This window comes from Pollachius pollachius (genome assembly GCF_949987615.1).
Source record: "Pollachius pollachius genome assembly, chromosome: 19".
In the NCBI taxonomy this organism is placed as follows: Eukaryota; Metazoa; Chordata; class Actinopteri; order Gadiformes; family Gadidae; genus Pollachius; species Pollachius pollachius.
The window spans coordinates 12,247,187-12,264,182 of NC_136952.1; the positions used below are offsets into that span (position 1 = coordinate 12,247,187).

General features: G+C 51.2%; 1 protein-coding gene across 4 annotated transcripts in view; it reads right to left on the reverse strand.

The window, feature by feature from the left end:
* Window positions 1-16,996, reverse strand: part of trrap (transformation/transcription domain-associated protein) — a 101,293-nt gene that overhangs the window by 31,871 nt on the left and 52,426 nt on the right. For all 4 annotated transcript variants that reach the window (XM_079757159.1, XM_079757158.1, XM_079757157.1 and 1 more), the window contains exons 49-59: window positions 15,542-15,755; window positions 14,859-15,038; window positions 12,386-12,532; window positions 11,792-11,911; window positions 9,212-9,499; window positions 8,507-8,644; window positions 8,048-8,160; window positions 7,587-7,722; window positions 4,873-5,064; window positions 1,421-1,616; window positions 13-131 (exon numbers count right to left, since the gene is read on the reverse strand). In XM_079757159.1, coding sequence (XP_079613285.1) covers window positions 13-131; window positions 1,421-1,616; window positions 4,873-5,064; window positions 7,587-7,722; window positions 8,048-8,160; window positions 8,507-8,644; window positions 9,212-9,499; window positions 11,792-11,911; window positions 12,386-12,532; window positions 14,859-15,038; window positions 15,542-15,755 — 1,843 coding nt within the window. The remainder of the gene's footprint in view (window positions 1-12; window positions 132-1,420; window positions 1,617-4,872; window positions 5,065-7,586; window positions 7,723-8,047; window positions 8,161-8,506; window positions 8,645-9,211; window positions 9,500-11,791; window positions 11,912-12,385; window positions 12,533-14,858; window positions 15,039-15,541; window positions 15,756-16,996) is intronic.

Consider the following 16,996-nt stretch of genomic DNA (forward strand, 5'->3'; position numbering starts at 1 on the left):
CCCCCGCCCTACCTGTTTGCGTCCGATCTTGCCGTACTGGATGATGGCCGAGGCCGAGGCATGGACGCCCAGCATGGCGTTGTTGTTGTTGGGGTCGTGCTGCGTGTTCGTCTCGTAGGCCGTCACTATGGCTACAGATGCGAAATAGAAGAAGAAAAAAAGAAAGTCATTCAATGGTTTCCGCCGATCCACAGTATTCTACCGCAGTCGCTTGGGAGATGAATGGCGGAGATTTGCGTCCCTTTTCTCAGTGAAACACGGCATCCCCGTAGAGACAGACATAGTTAGAAGATGGAGGTGGTGGGGGTGGACCAGCGTCTTCTGGAGGATTTTTCGTCTGGAGATTTCAATTTCGCTTCAACGTCTATAAACCGTAGAAAGGCAACCGTCGTGTGGAGGAAGCCGCACTTTGTCAGGTTCTAGTCTCTGCTGCTGCAGGAATCCAGCTGCGGTGTTATTTTTCATATGATCATTATCAATATTTGTATTATTATTATCATCATCATATCTGGGGCGCGGCAGAACATGATTAGGAGCCCAGCCGCAGACTTCCAATTCTGCAGTGGCTGCCTCTGTGAACCGCTTTCAAAGTCACAGCAGGAGAGAGAGCTGAGCCACGGAGAACCCTTCGTGTAAAAGCTGCAGCGCCTGTGTGTGCATGTGCATGTGCATGTAGGTGAGAATGGGAGTCTGTGTGTGTGTGTCTGTGTGTGCATGTGTGCGAGAGTATGTTCGGGAGGGAGTGTGTGCGCGCGCGTGTGCGCACGCGTGTGCGTGTGCGTGTGTGTGTGTGTGGGTGAGTGAGTGCGAATACATATCGTATCCTGTAGTGAATTAAGCAAAGGTTTTTTGGCGAGCTGACATTTGGAAAAGGTACAGAGACCCATGGGGAGCACGGTACATAGTGGCCTTTCAGAGAAGACCGCTTCCTAGGACTCCTGGAAATCTAAACATCAATCTGCGCGACGGGGAGAAATAGAGAGGTGCGTGTGTGTGTGGTGTGTTAGTGTGCATGTTAGTGTGTGTGTGACTGACTTTAAGCAGAGTCACATATAGGCGCAAATTCATTACTCTATGCGCATGGGTTTGAGGCTGCGTAAATACGCAAGGTAATTCTGTGTGCACCTGGGGAGGGGCTACAGAAAGGTTTCTTTGAAAGAAGGAGAGTGGGGTCAGGGGGGTAAATAAACCAGAGGGAGATAGGGAAAGAGAGACAGACATACAGAGAAGGGAAATGAGATATGACAAGGAGAGTGTAACAGCCAGAGGAAAGTAAAGAGATAATACATTTGTTTTCTGCCCTCAATTCAACAACATATAATATTAATTGTCCTCATCAGGAGGGCACCCCGATACTCCGCCACAGCCGCCCTTTAACTACCCACAATGCAACGGGAGCCAGGGGCGGCGCTGAGCGTACCCTGGTAGTGGTGCTGGCGCCACATGAAGATGCTGCTCCAGTGGGAGAGGTCGTCGGACACGATGGGCAGCCGGTTCCTCCAGGTCTTCACCACCGTCTTCATGTCGTGCAGGCTGGTGTTGCGGCCCAGGCTGGCCGGCTGCAGGCCCGCGTTGATCTGCGCCGCCTCCTGGAGCTCGATGATCTGCTGGGCCGCCTGGGTGGAGGTAGTGGGGGTCACGTTAGGACCCGGGGTAGACACAGACCGGGTCGCTTCCGGGTGAACTTGTGCGAATTGTGAGGATTTATTTGTGCATTTTTACGTTTTATTGTAGAGTGAGAAAGAGAGGAAGATATGGGAGATAGAGTGGAGGACATGCTGCAAAGGGTTCAAACCCAGGTCGCTGCGGTCAGGACTGAGCCTGTATGGTACGCGCTCTACCCGGTGAGCCACCGGTACGCCCAAACTTGTGCAACTTTTAACGCAAAAGGAAGATAGCGGGAAAGGCTGTAAGTGAGACGGTGTGTCGGGCGACAGCGTTGATAAAACACACAGACACACACACACCGAGGAGGGAATAAAAAGCAAAGCCGGATAAATGGCTCCAGCTGAGTTAAGGTCTCGGAAGACAAAAGAAGCCACAGACCCGAAGCGGGTTTGATTCTGCCTGGGTACTGTTGACATGAGGAAACTTGAATCTTATCAAGCCCCTTTGTATTAATCTAGGCGGTGGGAGAGAGCGCGGCATGGGGGGGGGGGGGGGGGGGGAGATAAAAAAAAGTGGAAGCTATTCAACAAACTTCGTTGAAAAATAATGAAACCGAGAAACAAAATGATAAAGTGAAGAAGTGCACAGCTGGACCGTAAGAAAGAAAAAACGCAAAAAAAATCAGGATGTTGATATGAGCCATAAAAGACCCTAAGTGGAAGGGGGGCGGGTAAGGAAAACAGGAGGTGAGGGAGGAAGTGACGGAGAGGTGAGTCACCGCCATCAAGACACAGAGAAGAAAAGAGCCAGGGAGGCTATAGGGAGTCGGCGGGGGGCCGCGGAGGTGGGGTTATTAGGCTCTCTCCTCGCTCCACTGATGGCTCCTCCGGTCCAGCCCAGAAGCCATTAGGCCACTGTAGCGCGGCGTTACCGGACACATCCGCACCCCGGGGGGGGGGGGGCACTGAGAGTGGACGCCAAATGGACGGATCAAAGCGGCTTATCGGCTATTTACCGCCGGAGACGGCCCGATAATGACCTGCCGCGGCTCTGCCACAAATCCCCCCCACATCCACCGCCCGCCCTCACCCTTCCGTCCAACCCCTCAGAAAAGATGGCATTATTTCGACCGCTGATTAGTTTGTCGGAGGGAGAGGGAAGACGGAGAGGGAGAGGTAGGAAAATGTGACAATTATAAGCCGGGCCTCTTCCGTCCCTTTCATGTGGCAAAGGAGGTCTTCATCGATTCAGGCCAAAGCCGTATTATTATTAGTTTTTTAACGCATAATCAATCGCTCCATTATGGCCGCCCATCCTTCAATATTAATAGTGTGGCTGGTGATCAATAGCTCGGGTGATAATCCGATCGACCCGTCAATCAGAAGCGGGCACCAGGATTCGATGATGGCTTGATTTAAAGAGGGATTTGCACCCCCCCGACCCACCACTGTTATTCTCAGCAGCCAAGCCCCAGCTATTCATTTTCCAGGGCTCAAGGAGTTGTGGGTTTGAGATATAGAGTCTGGGATGGAGATTTACAACACGCTGCTCCACTGGGCAGAAGAATAAATAGCTTGTTTTCCCTTGGCTAGGATAAATAATTGGACCGCACATATGCAAGCAGGCATGCATTAAGACAAGCACACTAAGCACGCACATGCTCACTGACACACGCACACACACACTAGAGCTATACTAGCGCTGAGACACTAGACAGAGCGCACACACACACACACACACACTATAACAAAGAATGTCGCCAGCGGATTCCAATAGCCGTTTTTTAAAAGATAAACTCCCCTGAATCATAGCTGTGCTGAAGGCTGCCCCACCCCCCACCGTCTAAACTAAATAAATTAGGCAATGCAATATTTTTCACAATTATCTGTTAATATCAGCTGATAGCCTATTCCTAACCTCCATTCAAGCATTCCCATTTATCATGTAAATGTAATTCTGCCGCAGGTATTTAATCAAATGCTATCTGACGGCAGCGCGGTAATTACAGCCAACTAAACTAACTCCCTCATTCTCGCTCTCTCTCTCTCTTTTTCCCCCCTTCTCTTCAGCTCCTTCACTTCCCGGCTAATTCTCTCCCTATATCAGTTTTCCTTTTCAATTATCATCTCATCATTTTCTTTTCCCTTTTTCCATCTAGGTCCTCTTCTCTTTTTTAATTTCTCTAAGCCTCTTTTTCTCCTTATTACCTATTTTCAAGAAGAGAGAGGTAGACAGAGACACAAAGAGAGCGAGAGAAAGAGAGCGAGAGAGAAACAGAAACACAGAGCGAGAGAAAGAGAGACAGAGATGGAGAAAAAGAGAGGGACAGAGACTGAAAGATGGAGTGGGTTATCGCGTCCCTTGACAACGTAATGCCTTGCGGCTACAGATGAAGTATCTCTTGACAGACGGCTCTCGAATTGCTTTATTCCAATAAGGCAAAACTACTCATAGTCTCCTTATATCCCGACTTCTTATATTCTCCAAGCTCCCACACTACGCAGCCACTGTGTAGAACAAGGAGATGTGTGTGTGTGTGTGTGTGTGTCCTATGAGGGCAGACATGGTGGGTGTTTTTAGTTTTTGCCGTCTTTTCTCCTTTATGGTTTATTGTTTGTCAGAGTCTATTGTTTGCAAGAGTTCACAAAAATAGAAGGAGGGGTTTTACCCTACAGAATAACATCAACCCTGATCTAGAATAGACACTGTGTGTGTGTGTGTGTGTGTGTGTGTGTGTGTGTGTGTGTGTGTGTGTGTGTGTGTGTGTGTGTGTGTGTGTGTGTGTGTGTGTCTCTCATATGAGTGCAGGCATGGTGTTATGGTTCATATTCATGTATTTCTTCAAAACATAATACAGATATATTTATATTTGCAGATTAGCACATAATATTTAAAACAAACCCTCACATCCCTCACACAAGATAAGATGTTTTGCCCTACTTAAGGTCAACAACAACAAATCTAACTTTGGGTTAACATTCAGGCCACACACTGCAGAGGAGAGTGTGTGTGTTGTGAGTGTGTGAGTGTGTCCCATAGAAAGATATTCAAGTGTCAAGTGTGTTCAGGTGTGTGGTGTAAAAATAAAAAAATGTGCTTGTTACTTACAAAATTCTCGACAACTATTTGGAGGTGTGAGAGACAGAGACAGAGACAGAGAGACAGAGACAGAGAGAGGGATAGAGACAGAGAGGGAGACAGAGACAGAGAGAGGGATAGAGACAGAGAGGGAGACAGAGACCTCTGTGCGGCGTGCGTTCGTACCTGCAGCAGGGGTGTGTGCACGTGGGAGACGATGTGTGGCAGCCTCCTCCACTCCCGGATGGCCAGGCTGGAGGCCATCTCCACCAGCCTCTCGATGAAGTTGAGCTGCTGCTCCTCCGGGTGGCAGATGGCCAGGTAGCCGCGGTGCATGTTCACCTTCCACGCCATCTCCTTGGGACAGCTCAGCTCCACCTGATCACACAGACACACACACGTTAATGTTTTTCTCTGGATCTAGGTTCGAATCCCAGTGCGCCTGCCCCCAACCCCCCCCCCCCCCCCGTCTATCTGTAGGCATCCTGGAGCGAGACGCCTAACCCCTCATCTGCTCATTAATGACCCGTGTCTCAATGAACTGTAAAGACACTTTGGACCAAAACATCTGCTCAATAACTCCTGATTAAGTTGTAAAAGGAACATTTTCAAAAGCAGTGACACTGAAAAGACAACATCAAACACGAACCGGGGACAAACGACAACCCCCGTCGGATAGGAAGCCAAACGGCAACCGGCCGCGACCGGATCCGTACGGTTCAATTAAGCGAAATCGTCCGTCAAGAGAGCAGGGGGAGGATGGGGGGAACCCGGAAGCGGTCGCACCGTATCGCACAAAAGGAACGACTCGGGCCAAACACCGCCTCCTCCCTCCATTCATCCTGCAGGACTTTTGTGCTAATGAATAATCAAAATGTCTCGTCTGACGAGAAGGGAAAAGGCCATCGCCATTGATTAAAGCGCCGAGTGTGTTAACCGAGCCGCGGCGCACAACAGCCTGCGGTGGATTGACTCCTTGTGTGGGTGGGTGTGACAGCGCGTCGCCCGGGTACCTGTCCTCCGACTAAGATCGATTAATTCTGTGTCAAATAGAGAAAGTGTAAACAATGATTGGGTGTGAGAAGTCGCATGGCGTGTGTGTGTGTCTGTGTGTGTAGGAGATGTAAATATAGGTGTGTATTTGTTTCTGTGTGCGTGTGATGGTGAATGAACCAGCTCAATTAACAAAAGAGGGCTGGGTGAAGTGATGGCTCGTATGGTTAACCCATAGCAGCGTGCGTGAGTGTTCAGTCTCCGTGTATCCGCGTGCGTGCTGGAGTGCGAGTTTGTTTCAGTGAACAAACATAAAGGAAACAACGGAAGAAGAAAAAACGATCGGCATTACTTAACAGGGGAAAAAAAGTGGAATAGGTGCAAATGTCTTTGAGTGAATGTCTGTGCTCATGACGTGCACGAGAGCGCTCTCTCTCTCTCTCTCTCTCTCTCTCTCTCTCTCTCTCTCTCTCTCTCTCTCTCTCTCTCTCTCTCTCTCTCTCTCTCTCTCTCTCTCTCTCTCTCTCTCTCTCTCTCTCTCTCTCTCTCTCTCTCTCGGAGGAAATTACAACAATCGGTCAAGGCGCACTTATCAGGGCAACATGTGATGAATATCCCCCAGTCAGGGCCGCCCTTATCAAGGGCCGGCGTTAATTGAAAGCGGGGACATTTGGACTTTGCCTGAGAGGCGGGCGAGCGAGGGAGGCAGGGCGAGCGATGTGGCGGAGGCTGCGGTGGCGACGGAGGGCGGCTGTCTTCTTCTACACATAAAACAAATCATCTGGCAGCAGATGCCCGAGTAATTATTCACACACACAGCTGCCGTAAATATTAGCAGCTCAGGCCCTGAGCAACGCCGCTGTGGGGGAGAGAGGGAGAGGAGGGGGCAGAGAGGGAGAGAGAGGGGGCCGAGAGGGGGGAGGGGAGAGGGGGAGAGAGGGGGGAGAGTGAGAGAGAGAGGGTGAGGGAGAGGGAGACAGACAGACAGAGATTAAGGGTTGGCAGAGAGAGTGAGAGAGGGGAAAAGGAAATGTAGAGGGTAGAGAGAGATTGAGTTGGTGGGGGGGGTGAGTGAACAGAGAGAGTGAGCACAACAGAGGAAAGAGGGAGACGATGGGCCATGAAATACTTCACAAAACAAAAAGGGGAAGGAGGAAATTAAGGGATAAACAAAGGGCAAAAGAAGAAAAGGAGGTTGGGGGACACATTAACCATGAGGGAGGGCGAGGCGGGGGCGGGTGAGGGAAAGGGGAGGGAAGGCGGTGAAAGGGTGTACGTGAGCATGCGCTGGCCATCCAGACAATTTAATTAGGTGTCACCTTTAGGACGAAGCGGCTCAATGGATTGGTTCCAAGTCTCCTTGAAAGAGCAGCGCAGGAGTATTTGTTATGTGTCAGGTACTATCACACTCTCAAGGCCCGCCTACACTTTGTTTTAGAAAACATGATGCCAATAAATTAGAGGACCAAAGAGCCTGAACACAGACTCCACAGCTTTACGGCCGGCCGCTGGCTCTGGCTGCTCACCTCGCTGATGGGAAAAGGGGGGCTATATCTAGTTAGGTTGTGTCGCTCTAATTGAAGGTTGGACGCTATATATATATATAGATTGATTTATTTATATACGCCGCCCAGCACTGAGTGCTGGTAACAAAATAAAAACGGGTATAAGAAATTGAAAGTTACTTGTAAGTGTTTTTCAAGGAGGCCGGTTTATCGGGAGCTGATTTGAGAGAGCCTCCACATAGGGGGTGTGTGTGTGCAAGTGAGTATGCGCGATTGTGCGCACGTGTGCGTTGAGTGTGCAGACACGCCTAATTCCGACAGCGCCGCAGCAATCATAGCACACTTGCGTCGGGACCAGTTTCCCCGCCGTGCGGCCTGGCGTCGTGGCGAGCGCCTTCTCACCTGCACCAAGGCCTCCTTCATGGCGGCCCAGTTAGAGACCCTCCAGGCACACTCTAGCACCAGGTAGGGGTTGGAGTGTCCTTTGGACTGGCCGTACTCCGTCAGTGGCTCCCACTGGTTCAGCTCCTTGGAGCAGCTGGACGGGACAGGGGGAGAGGGGCACACCGGGGCCATGAGGCTGGGGAGCTGCGGTCGCGCCGAGAGCACCCAACACGGTTTCGTTCATCCTCTCCGTAGACGTTGTCGTTTTTTTCGTTTTATTTGGCTATCAGCTTATTTCATAACTCACACACACTTGATGATCATTTCCTTTCTTTTTGAATAAAAATTCCTCACTGGTCCAGTTAAGAGCGACGGGGCAGCAAAGCGCCAATCACACAATAAAAAATTATAGTAGGAGTCGTAAAAGAAACCAGCAGTAATGATCATCATAATGAAAACAGCCCCGCCTCCTGGCTTACCGTATCCAGTGGTCCTCACAGAGCTGGTACTCGGGGAAGATGGCGGGGGACACGCTGTTGCGCTCGTGCTCCTTGCGGGCCTTGTCCGTCGCCTTCTCGTAGCTCTCTTGTGCCTGGGGAACACAGTAAGTTTAGGTGGGGGGGGGGGGGGGGGGGGGGGGGGGTCTCTCCAGAAGCAGCACCTTTGACGTCATAGACTGACTGCTCTGATCTTATCAACAAACGTGTTTTACAAACACTACTACATGTAAGGGGTTTGCGAAATCATCAGTAAGCAATGTCACTGTCTACAAACCGCACAATGAGAGTACAATATACTGTAGCAAAGAGAATAATTTAACAAGGTAACACTAAAGAACGGGTCCACCTGCTTTCAGACACTGTTTGAGTAACCCCAGACGCTGCGCTAAGATCACACAAAACGACACAAAAATAGAGACGGCTGAGACGCGTCCTCACTTGTTCGAAGAAGCCATGTTGCTCGTAGGCGATGGCGGTGGCCGTCTCGGGGAACTTGCACCTCTTCTGCCACAGGCCCGCCCACATGTCCTCCTCCTGCAGCAGGGAGTAGAGCTCCGCCAGGGAGTCAAGGATCTCCTGGTGGGCAGAAGGAGACAGGAGGATACATCAGAGGTCCCAATAATCACCAACACTTCCCTGGCTGACGGGCGCACGCTCTTATTTTGAATATGGAATGTGCATCTTTATCATGGGCCATCACTAAGATCATGCACTCATTTTATTTTCAAATCTTTCCAAATCCCTTGGTAGGCGCCCCGACCGCTCCCCGTTTCCCTTGTAAATGGCTGTGCAGTAAAGCATTGCCTCACTTTTCTGAGCGCCAGAGCACTAAACTGCAGACGGAAACCAAGGCGAGACATCTAGTTCCAACGACCAGTAAAACCATACTGCGTGGCCATCAAATACAGCCCAACTCTTGTGTTTGCGTCTTGCCTGGCGGCAGTTAATCAATAACAAAACACACTTCGACACAATCTACACGACAGATGGGCCGATCGAGGCGATCAAACGCCTTGAGACATCTCGGAATACGACCGCCGTGACCGGGCCTCTCGATTACAAACTCATTTGTACACTCCTGCCCTAATCGTTGGGGTTGTACCGCACCTGTACCACACCTGGTGGGGGTCTGCCTGCCCTTACCTGCTGGGGCGGGCTGATGCTCTCCTGCTCGTAGAACTCGGTGCTCTGCTTGGGCTTGCCGTGCAGGCTGAGGCCCTTCTCGAAGGCTTGCTGCTCCAGCATGATGGTGGAGCGCAGCCACAGGTTGTGGGTCTTGCCCAGGTACTTGAGCACGCACGGCCGGATGGGGATGGGCGGCACGCACTGGGACATGGCCTCCACGAAGCAGTTGAGGGCGCTGGGCTGGCAGTCTCGCTGTGCCTGGTGGCTGCCGCTGCACAGGAAGGGGCTCATCTCGCCCGACAGCGTCTGGGAGGGGGACAGAGGAGCGGGAGACAATGGTCAACTTTGGTTTTTTATCGGCTTTTGTAAGTCTAATGACATGGGCATTGGAGAGAGAGAGAGATGACTATGAAGCACAGGGACTTGATGAACTCACTATGACTAGTGGGTTCAAACGATCCAACTTTATTCATAGAGTGCTTCTCGTGCAAACCTGTGCTTCAAAGGAGAGCAACGACGACGAGAACAAGAACTATCGATGTTCCGTACCAACGTTTTTAAACTTCAAACACACAGACGAACCGTTGGTGGGAGTGATCGGTTCCCCGGCAGTTTGACGGGCGATGGTGGACATTAATGCCCCCCCCATCCCAGGAAATGGAGTTGAAAGATCGCGCATGTCATCCCGTTCAAAATGAAAGGTAAATTAGCATTCGATTCCGGGGCCGTAATTGAAGGATGTGCTGACGGCTAAGCTCATCAAGCTAGATAAACCACTCCATTTACCCAATCAATTAAAGTAATATGAGACGGGAAGGCTCAGCGTACGGAATAACACCGCCGTGTTAAGCCGCCAGCGCACACGCGAGCACGCTCCGCACTTTCCACGCCGCCGCGGAGCGCGGGGTTCAAAACAACATGGTTTGGCGTTTTTCTATTTCCAGGGCCTATTTCGGAGGTGTAGTTGGTGTAGCTCAATCACTTCAAATCAAAGGCTTTCAACGACTCTCTAAATACTCCAGGCATCTGGTTCATTAAACTCATTACAGGCTTCTTTCTTTCTCTCTCCTCCCTCTCTCTCTCTCTCTCTCTCTTCCTACTGATCTCTCCTTTCCATATTTAGCATAAACGAATCTGTCCTCATTAGGCGGAATAGCGCCTTCCCTTTGCCAGGAGTGGGATCGCCAAGGTCACGGTTAACTGTCGTCTCCGTGCTCCACATCACCAAGAAGACACGCTGGAGCTACTTGTGTGTGCGTGTGTGGTTGGCTGTGTTGTGTCAATCACTACTTACCACTGAGGTAAGTAACTAGCTGCTGTATGATTGTCCCGCGAAGGTAGTGTAAGTGGATGAAGTGTGTGTGTGTGTGCATGTGAATCTATCCCCGTGCCCAATTGTGTCCGCGTGTGTACGTATGTGTGTGGGCGTGCATGTGTTTACGTGCGCTCGCCTCGGATTGCGTCTCACTTTGTCTGTGAGTCCATCTGTGGAGCTGATTCTATCACCTCTTTTTGAGGCAAGTGTGCTTCTGCCAGCTGCCAGATTCTCAGAAGGTCCCCCCCCCACACACACACACACACACACACACACACACACACAGAGCCAGACCAGGCAGGTCATCCTGGAGCCAGCCGGCCGTGTCAGGGAGCGTGGCGGTGGCTCTGGGTCGACTGATCAGAGACACGGGGCAGCGATGGCTCTTGCGGGCCACTGCCTCCTGACCCGTCTGTCCGGGTGACCTTCTGTCACGCGCTCGTAGGTGACCCGGCCGCACCAAGACATACGGATATGCTCCTGGCCCGCGGATCAGTCACTACCATTGCTATCATTTTTCCTCGACACCGAGGGACACTTCCTGTCGTTAAGGAGCAGGATGTCTCGCTCCAGGATGCCCAGCCGTGGGCTGAACTTCGGACCCGGTACGATGCAGCTGGGAAGCAATGAGTTCCCAACGCGGGTCGGGAGAGAGAAGCTAGGGGGCCGGGGGTATGCTCCCTGCTCAAGCATGCCCAGAGGCAGGCTGGGACACTGGGGAAGGGCTTGGAGGGGAACACCCTAACCTCTCCCATGTTCACGCAGGAAGTGGAAGAAGGCATAGACGGGCTCAGAGAGGACCAGACACCGTGAACCTCTCCTAAACCTACGATCCACTATGCACTCTGCATTACAAAAAGGGACCTCCAGCCATAGAATCGGCAAACCTCACAAATGAGGGCCGTCTGTCGACACATTAGCGAGCCCTTCTTCCAGACGGGCAAGGTCACTATGACTTATTTTGTTTGGGTAATTATCGCTGCACTTCACCGCTTACCAGGGTGTTACTTTCACACTCAAACATGACGCCTGATACTTATGAGCCCCTACCATATGAGCCCATTCCCATTCATTCGCTTCCAATCAAACACGTCTGTCCGTAGAAGCCCATCTGTTCATATGCACGGCCCGCCTAGAGAACAAGGTTCCCTGGGTGTAGGGCGCAGGGTTTCAGCGACGGCCCAGTACCGAGGTGAGACCGGGTGACATGGGGGGGGGGGGGGGGGGGGGGGGGGGGGGGGGGGGGGGGGGGGGGGGGGGGGCAATGGCGGGTCAGAACTCACATGCTGCTGCCGGTCGGAGAGGATCTTCCAGAGACGAGGGAAGAGCTGCACCCAGGTCTTCTCTGCCAGGGGGGTGGAGATGTGACACAGCTGGACCAGGGCATTCAGGAGGGCCCCCGTCTAGACACACACACACACACACACACACACACACACACACACAGAAAATTCAATAGAGATCAGATATCAAAGATCAGTCAGAACAATATAAGTCAATACTATCAATAAAACAACTTTATACACCCATGTATAAAAGTATACATGAGTGTATGAATGAATTTATATTAGCGAAGCTGTTTAAAATGAGAGATTAATTATTAAGCCTCACCATTTCATTAAAAATAAATCATTATTTTAAAATATGAATGTCACGACCCACTAAGACATGACTGAACGGAGAGATGTTGACATTCACTTTGATGAAAAGGCGTCGGGTTAATGCTTTTCCTTTGTATTTTAAACAAGGGTAAATAGTCATTTCAATATAAATTGGAAAAAGAAAAAATCTAACTGGTCGTTTAAAAACACACGTGCGTGCGTGCGTGCGCGCGCGCGTGAGTCTCCGTCCGTGCGTGCATGTGTCCCCATGGTTACCTTGACCTCCCGCAGCGAGTCCAGGAACTTGTCGTGGCGGTTGGTGAGCATGTGCAGCTGGTTCCCCGCGTCCCGATCCGCCTGCTCCTTGGTCTTGGGGAGGGCGGTCTGGTCGCCGGGCGCCAGCTCAATGTCGATCTCCACGTCCTGGGAGGAGGCGCAGGAGGAGAGAGGTGTGAGAAGAAGGAGCAGGAGAGGGTTGAGTAGGAGAGAGGAGAAGGAGGAGGAGAGAGGGTTGAGTAGGAAAGAGGCGAAGGAGGAGGAGAGAGGGTTGAGTAGGAAAGAGGCGAAGGACGAGGAGAGAGGGTTGAGTAGGAGAGAGGAGAAGGAGGAGGAGAGAGGGTTGAGTAGGAGAGAGGAGGAGGAGGAGAGAGGGTTGAGTAGGAGAGAGGAGAAGAAGGAGGAGAGAGGGTTGAGTAGGAAAGAGGCGAAGGAGGAGGAGAGAGGGTTGAGTAGGAGAGAGAAGGAGGAGGAGAGAGGGTTGAGTAGGAGAGAGGAGAAGGAGGAGGAGAGAGGGTTGAGTAGGAAAGAGGCGAAGGAGGAGGAGAGAGGGTTGAGTAGGAAAGAGGCGAAGGACGAGGAGAGAGGGTTGAGTAGGAGAGAGGAGAAGGAGGAGGAGAGAGGGTTGAGTAGGAGAGAGGAGGAGGAGGAGAGAGGGTTGAGTAGGAGAGAGGAGAAGAAGGAGGAGAGAGGGTTGAGTAGGAAAGAGGCGAAGGAGGAGGAGAGGGGGTTGAGTAGGAAAGAGGCGAAGGAGGAGGAGAGAGGGTTGAGTAGGAGAGAGAAGGAGGAGGAGAGAGGGTTGAGTAGGAGAGAGGAGAAGGAGGAGGAGAGAGGGTTGAGTAGGAAAGAGGCGAAGGAGGAGGAGAGAGGGTTGAGTAGGAAAGAGGCGAAGGAGGAGGAGAGAGGGTTGAGTAGGAGAGAGGAGAAGGAGGAGGAGAGCGGGTTGAGTAGGAGAGAGGAGAAGGAGGAGGAGAGAGGGTTGAGTAGGAAAGAGGCGAAGGAGGAGGAGAGAGGGTTGAGTAGGAGAGAGGAGAAGGAGGAGGAGAGAGGGTTGAGTAGGAGAGAGGAGAAGGAGGAGGAGAGCGGGTTGAGTAGGAGAGAGGAGAAGGAGGAGGAGAGCGGGTTGAGTAGGAGAGAGGAGAAGGAGGAGGAGAGAGGGTTGAGTAGGAGAGAGGAGAAGGAGGAGGAGAGCGGGTTGAGTAGGAGAGAGGAGAAGGAGGAGGAGAGAGGGTTGAGTAGGAAAGAGGCGAAGGAGGAGGAGAGAGAGTTGAGTAGGGGAGAGGATAAACAGGAGGAGAGAGGTGTGGGGAGGAGAGAGGAGGAGCAGGAGACGGTTGAGTTGGAGAGAGGTGTGAGGAGGAGGGGAGAGCAGGAGAAAAATACGAGATGTGTGAGTAGGAGACAGAAGCAGGAGAGGGTTGAGTAAGAGAGAGGAGGAGGAGGGGGGGAGAAGAAGAGAGGTGTAAGTAGCAGAGAGAACATGAGGGGTGTGAGTAAGAGAGAGGAAGAGGAGAGAGGTGTTAGTAGGAGAGATGTGTGAGGAGGAGTGAGGACATGAGAGGAAGAGGAGGAGTGAGGAGAAGAAGGAGAGCAAGGACGTGGAGGAGGAGAAGGAGGAGAAAGAAGAGTGTTAAGGATGTGTAAATAGGAGGGGGGCCGAGGAGGTGGAGGAGAGAGAGGAGGGAGCAGGAGTGAGATGCACGGGGCAAGAAAAGGGGATAAGGGAGAAGATGAGGAGACAGGAGAGAACACGTAGAAGGAGCAGTAGGTGTCGCAGAGGGTGCAGGAGGGAAAACAACAGATCCTTAATGATGGCACTAGCCATGACATGCCCTGTTGTGCACGCATGCTGTTCTGAAAGGGCACGTCGGAGGAGGAGGTCCGAGAAAGTGCAAACATCCACCGTTTGATTTACAACCCAAAAAGTTACACTTCTCGTTTAGTTTCAAGGTAAAGCTTTGTTTGTCTTTGTAATGACTCTGCATATTTGGCTAATAAATCAGCGGCAGCACATTATCCTGCATTTCAGCAGAGGTACATTAGAAGAGCTTCAAACTCCACTGTGATGTTAATCATTCACCTTTTTGTTTTTTGAATGGAAAGTCTTGCTTAAGGCGGAACTTTACTACATAATTACTTCCTGAAAACTCTTTAATGAAACACTGAATAAAACACTAAAATTTGGATCAATGTTATCCACAACAATATGATCGTGTTTAATATACCTTTTTCTTTTTTTACAACTTCCTCTGTTACACACTTGAGAAAGGGCAATACACAAACAACTGTGCCCTTTTCCCGCCTACCTGCCTATTGTGTGTGTGTGTGTGTGTGTGTGTGTGTGTGTGTGTGTGTGTGTGCATAAGGTCCCACTGCTCCACCCTGACATTGTGTATGCGTTATGTCTCCATAGATGCGTGTGCGTGGACATGTGCGAGGCCCTGGCCCTCGCCCTCCCCCTCCTTGCACCCACCTCCTCCTTGGTCTCGCTGTTCTCCCGCTCGCGGGGCTCCTGCTTGACGTGCGTCGCCATGGCGAAGGCGGCGCGGTCGTGGCTGTCGGCCAGGTTGATGACGTTGGTGATGGACGGCAGCATGGAGCCCTGGCAGCTGGTGCCGATGATGGTGTTCCGCTCGCACACCGCCAGAAGGAGCTGGGGACGGACAGACGCACGCGGTCAGAAAGACGGCCGGATGTACGTACTCATGGTTACTCGGCAACAAACAGACAAACAGACGTAAGAGATATTTCAGTTATATATGAAATTAAAAAAGGGTCATATACAACATTGTATCGCTGCTTTATAACCTAATGCTGCTTTATAACCTCTCTCAATCACACGTCTACTATAATCTTTTGCCGTCTATTGACATCATAAAAGTGTAACTTAATGACAGAATCACATTATTATCCTTAATTGGCTTTCTATTCATTTTTCCATTCTCAATCTTTATAAAATGGAAAGCTAAATACGACATACAATAGCGATATGACAGCTACTGTTAGATACATGTGTTAGATAAGGAGCGGGGAGGGTTCATTCCTCTTGGGGTAGAGCGGTCAGTCCTCAGGGGTCAGAGAACACCCCTCCCCTAAACACACAGAATGGGCCGGTCCACCGGCGAACCAGCAGACGGCTGCAGGGCGGGCCCCCACCTCGGTGCACTGCTTGATCCAGAAGTGGCTGCCCATGGCCTCCCAGTTCTGGGAGCAGCAGATGTAGAGCAGCCGCTCGTAGACGCGCCGCTTCATGGACGAGTCGAACACCTCGAAGAACTTGGCCCGGATGAGGGCCTGGGGGCAGCGCAGGCCCGACAGGAAGGCCGGCTCCAGCTTGGACGTGATGTCACTTCCTGAGAGGCTCTCATCCCTGGGGGGAGAAAGTAAATAATAATTGGGAATAAAATCATAAAAGAGGGAAAACTAGATATGAAAAGCAACATAAAAAAAAATGGGTGTTTCGATCCTGACAGCGTGGTTCTTCCGACACGGCAGAGTTCGAGGGTGTACATCGTTCTATTTTAAAAGGAAATTAACCCTAAACCCTAAAAATAAAAAATCAAGCAGCAGTCGCAGTGCACACGTGCAATGGACTGCAATTCACCGTAAGTGGTTGTGGAATAACATTTATAGTAAATAATTGAATTGTTTCTAGCAATTCCCCACGCAAGACGCAGCGCCGGGGGATAACAGAGCTGGGGATCACGGCTCCAGCTGGATATTAATTGCGCTCGGCTATGCAAAGACTGCCGGGATCTAATGGCACCAAGAGCGCTAACAGCCTTGCATTAAAATACCTTTGCATTAACATCTTCTTAGGACTCTATTGAACAGGCCTTGCGGGGGCCGTTCAGGTAACGAGACAGAGAGGAAGGGTGGGGGGACAACGCAGAGGCTAGCCTTTCACACTTCGTCAGACACATTGCTCTGCCATGGAAACAATGGATTCCCGTTATTATTCGACATCCTTCGCCGTTGCCACTTGTGTCAATTTGTTTTAGACACCGCACCCGGTTCTGACAGATAGAGTAAGTGTGTGTGTGTGTGTGTGTGTGTGTGTGTGTGTGTGTGTGTGTGTGTGTGTGTGTGTAAAGACAAAGGGAATTGAGTAGAAGAAACACATGTGGTGGTATTGGCTCAGGAGGTAGAGCGGTAGGTCGTCTAGCAACCGAAAGGTCGCTGGCTCGATCCCCGACCGGGCTGGGGGTTCCCTTAGATGGTTGACACTCAGCCGATGTATGAATGTGTGCATGAATGGACTAATGTTAGACCCTTGTTGTAAAGCGCTTTGAGATGCAGTCCATTTACCATTTACACAAAAGAGAATGTGAGCCTGTTAAAGCATGGGAAAAGAGAGGGGCATGAGAATGAAAGAGATCGAGGCGGGTTGAAAGAGACTCAGTGTGAGGGAGAGAACGAATGAGGGGGCAGTGAATGACACACACACACACACACACGGAGTGGGAACGGTGGGGTGAGGAAGCGAGAGGGACAGAGATGACGGGTAGTCCGCAGCCGGGGGATAGGGTCTCTGCTCTCTGCTCCTCCCCCTCGAAGGGGTCCCATCACCTGCTGACAAGCTGCCGTCTCTATGACGACCTACGCGTTCTC